This window comes from Triticum dicoccoides, chromosome 1A, assembly GCF_002162155.2.
Source record: "Triticum dicoccoides isolate Atlit2015 ecotype Zavitan chromosome 1A, WEW_v2.0, whole genome shotgun sequence".
Lineage (NCBI taxonomy): Eukaryota > Viridiplantae > Streptophyta > Magnoliopsida > Poales > Poaceae > Triticum > Triticum dicoccoides.
The window spans coordinates 305091226-305095287 of record NC_041380.1 but is presented as its reverse complement, the minus strand read 5'-3'; the positions used below and the strand labels follow the sequence as shown (position 1 = coordinate 305095287).

The following is a 4062-nucleotide window of genomic DNA, read 5'->3' as shown; positions in this document are numbered from 1 at the left end:
CAAGTGCTAAGCTAACGGAATGGGTCAAGTCAATCACATCATTCTCCTAATGGTGTGATCCCATTAATCAAATGACAACTCATGTCTATGGTTAGGAAACTTAACCATCTTTGATCAACGAGCTAGTCAAGTAGAGGCATACTAGTGACACTCTGTTTGTCTATGTATTCACACATGTATTGTGTTTCCGGTTAATATAATTCTAGCATGAATAATAAACATTTATCATGAAATAAGGAAATAAATAATAACTTTATTATTGCCTCTAGGGCATATTTCCTTCAATAGCATTCTGTCGTTCCCGAGCTGGCCATTACCTATTTGTAAGTACGGTGAAGATCCTGGAGGAAGGACGACAACTTCATCCCAAGGCATTGATCCATAGGAATGAAGACATCAACGCTATGGATCAACTTATTCGAGAAGAGCAACTAAAAATGAGCAGATCCCTTAGACCTTTGTAACCAGACCTTTCCGCCTTACTCCCCCTCTTAAATCTCGGAACGAGATTTCTTGTAGTGGAGGAGATTTGTAACACCCCGGTAGTTAAGCTACAGTAACCACACACTAAGGTGCCATGTCATCGCAATTAAATTTCTAAACCTCACTTTAATCCAAACCAAATTCAAATTCAAATTGAAAAGAAAGTCAAATTTTTATTTCTTTAAACGGTAAAACAAAAATGTCCGCTGGGTTCCGACAATTCACTAACAATTTTCCTGAAAGAAACCAACATTTTATGAGTAATTAAAAATGCCCTTAAACTAATTAAAATTGGACCAACAACTTTTAATTGATCCTTTTCAATTTAAATAAATATTTGCACATTTAAAAATAACTTGGAACTTGCCGTGCTAGCTCATAGCATTACATAGTATTTATGTGTCAAGATTCATCTACAACTAAAATTATTTGCTACTGAAAGCGGAGGCCAAACAGTAAATAAAATAGAAAAAAACGAAAAAGATGAAAAAGGTAAAGCAGAAAATAGCAAATAGCAAAGCCTCACTAGGCACTTTGGCCCATGTAGAGGCAGAAAAGGGCCCAGCCCACACACCCCCTCCCACTTGTCTCCTTCCTCCTGCTACAGGAGGCAGAGGAGGCCGTGGCGGCCATCCGACATGGCCGCCGGCCACGCGTCGGCATCCGAGCCACCTTGCCCGTCTACAAGACCTCGCTCGACGCTGTGGTTGAACCCTAGCCCGCACTCTCCCCCCTCGCGCCGCTCTCTTCCCCGCAACACTCGACTGACGCCGTCATCGCCATGGTCGCCGTCCCCCTCGCGCCCATCGAGCTCCCTGGCGCCTGGGAGTGTGACCTTCTGCTTCATCTACGATGACTACTTCGCCTGCGAGGAGCAAATCAATCGGAGCCACAACATCGCAAGGGATCGACCTCAACTTTGTCTTCGGCCACGGAGCTCCGCCGCTTCAATCCGTCCCCCTCGACCTTCCCCCGGCTTCTTCGAGCTCTCCCCCGGAACCGCGGTGAGCTCATCTCCCCGTTCCCCCTGGTTTCCCCTCGATTAGTCGCCGTAGGTCGCCGTTCCACCGCCGAGGCTGGAGCTTCGCTAGCGCGCCCCTGGCCACGCTCGTCGCGCCTCTGGCCGCGACCGGTTGTACCCAGCCACGCCCCCACACGCGCTCCCGCACCGCCGGCCGCCCGCCGCTGCCGTCGCGCCCTACTCCCCTCGAGCACGTGCGCCCGCTGCCGTCGCTACCTGCTGCTGCTCCCGTCGCCGTCGCGTGCAGGACATGGCCTCGACCGCGCCCCCGCTCGCTGCTTCTTCCCCCATGCTCGACCTCCCGGCCGCGTGCCCGCGCGCCCCCTGGCTCGCCCGCCTGCAGCTTCGCCGGCGGACGCCCGCTGCCTTTGGTGCCCCGGCCTGGCCTCGCCCTACCCCGGCCGGCGCCCTGCCCGCCGGCACCCTACTGGGTGCCGCGGTGCACGCAAACGGGCACCCACGCCCGCACCCTATAGCGCCCGCCCGGTGGCTCTGGGCCACTACCCAGGGGCCCCACGCCCCTGTCATCCAATAAAAAAAGAGATTAAAAAATAAAATAAAAATAATTATAAATTAATTAGTTCATTAATTAATTTAAAAGTTAATTAACTTAATTAACTAATTGTTTAAACTGTAGTTAGTTCGGTGAGTCCATGACAGGGGGCCCCGCGCCCTCGTTGACCAGTCAAACGTTGACTGGTCAACTAGGTCCCCCTGGCCCACTTGTCATCCTCTGTGTGCACTTCTGTGTACACAGAGCTGGGTACCCGTAGCAATTTGTTGTTTATTTTCGAATTAAAATAAATTTAGAAAATGTTTAAATCTTTGAAAATCATATCTTTTAATCTGTAACTCGGATGGAAAAACTTTATACATGAAAGTTGCTCAGAACGACGAGACAAATCTGGATTCGAGGCCCGTTCGTCCGCCACACATCCCTAACCTATCGAACTCGCAACTTTCCCCCTCCGGTTCATTTGTCCGAAAACACGAAACACCGGGAATCATTTCTCGGATGTTTCCCCCCTGTCCCGGTGATACGTCTCCGTCGTATCTACTTTTCCAAATAGTTTTGCCCTTGTTTTGGACTCTAATTTGTATGATTTGAATGGAACTAACCCGGACGGACGCTGTTTTCAGCAGAATTACCATGATGTTGTTTTATGTGCAGAAAACAAATATTCTCGGAATGACCTGAAACTCCATGGAAGGTCTTAGAAAAAATAATAAAAAATCGTTGCCAAAGATGAAGACCAGGGGGCCCACACCCTTTCCACGAGGGTGGGGGCGCCCCCCCTAGGGCGTGCCTCCCTACCTCGTGGGCCCCCTGGAGACCCTCCGACGCCAACTCCAACTCTATATATTTGCTTTCGGAGAGAAAAAAAATCAGAGAGACGAAATCATCGCGTTTTATGATATGGAGCCGCCGTCAAGCCCTAAAACCTCTTGGGAGGGTTGATCTGGAGTCCGTTCGGGGCTCCGAAGAGGGGGATTCGTCACCGTTGTCATCATCAACCATCATCCATCTCCAATTTCATGATGCTCACCATCATGCGTGAGTAATTCAATCGTAGGCTTGTTGGACGGTGATGGGTTGGATGAGATTTATCATGTAATCGAGTTAGTTTTGTTAGGGTTTGATCCCTAGTATCCACTATGTTCTGAGATTGATGTTGCTATGACTTTGCTATGCTTAATGCTTGTCACTAGGGCCCGAGTGCCATGATTTCAGATCTGAACCTATTATGTTTTCATGAATATATGTGAGTTCTAGATCCTATCTTGCAAGTCTATAGTCACTTCTTATGTGTTATGATCCGTTAACCCCGAAGTGACAATAATCGGGATACTTACTGGTGATGACCGTAGTTTGAGGAGTTCATGTATTCACTATGTGCTAATGCTTTGTTCCGGTTCTCTATTAAAAGGAGGCCTTAATATCCCTTAGTTTCCAATAGGACCCCGCTGCCACGGGAGGGTAGGACAAAAGATGTCATGCAAGTTCTTTTCCATAAGCACGTATGACTATATACGGAATACATGCCTACATTACATTGATGAACTGGAGCTAGTTCTGTGTCACCCTATGTTATGACTGTTACATGATGAACCACATCCGGCATAATTATCCATCACTGATCCGGTGCCTACGAGTTTTCCATATACCGGTTTACGTTTATTTACTTTTCCGCTGCTACTGTTACAATCACTACAAAATACCAAAAACATTACTTTTGCAGTCTTTACTTTTGTTGCCGTTACCACTACTATCATATTACTTTGCTACTAAACACTTTGCTGCAGATACTAAGTTTCCAGGTGTGGCTGAATTGACAACTCAGCTGCTATTACTTGCGAATATTCTTTGGCTCCCCTTGTGTCGAATCAATAAATTTGGGTTGAATATTCTACCCTCGAAAGCTGTTGCGATCCCCTATACTTGTGGGTTATCACCCGGTATCACCTAATACTGCGTTAGGGCACACCTAGCACTGCGTATTGCTTTGTTATGCCTTGTGTTGCTTTGATTGCTTTGTTATTTATTGTGTTCCCCCTCC

The 4062-nt window shown here is 47.6% G+C and overlaps 1 protein-coding gene across 1 annotated transcript; it reads left to right on the top strand.

Moving 5' to 3' along the window:
• Positions 1-953: 953 nt before the first annotated feature.
• On the top strand, positions 954-2729 carry LOC119284669. Its single transcript, XM_037563852.1, has 2 exons — positions 954-1487; positions 2676-2729. Exons 1-2 carry the CDS (start codon positions 1122-1124, stop codon positions 2700-2702), a joined length of 393 nt encoding a protein of 130 aa, XP_037419749.1. The 5' UTR covers positions 954-1121; the 3' UTR covers positions 2703-2729.
• The last annotated feature ends 1333 nt before the right edge of the window (positions 2730-4062 follow it).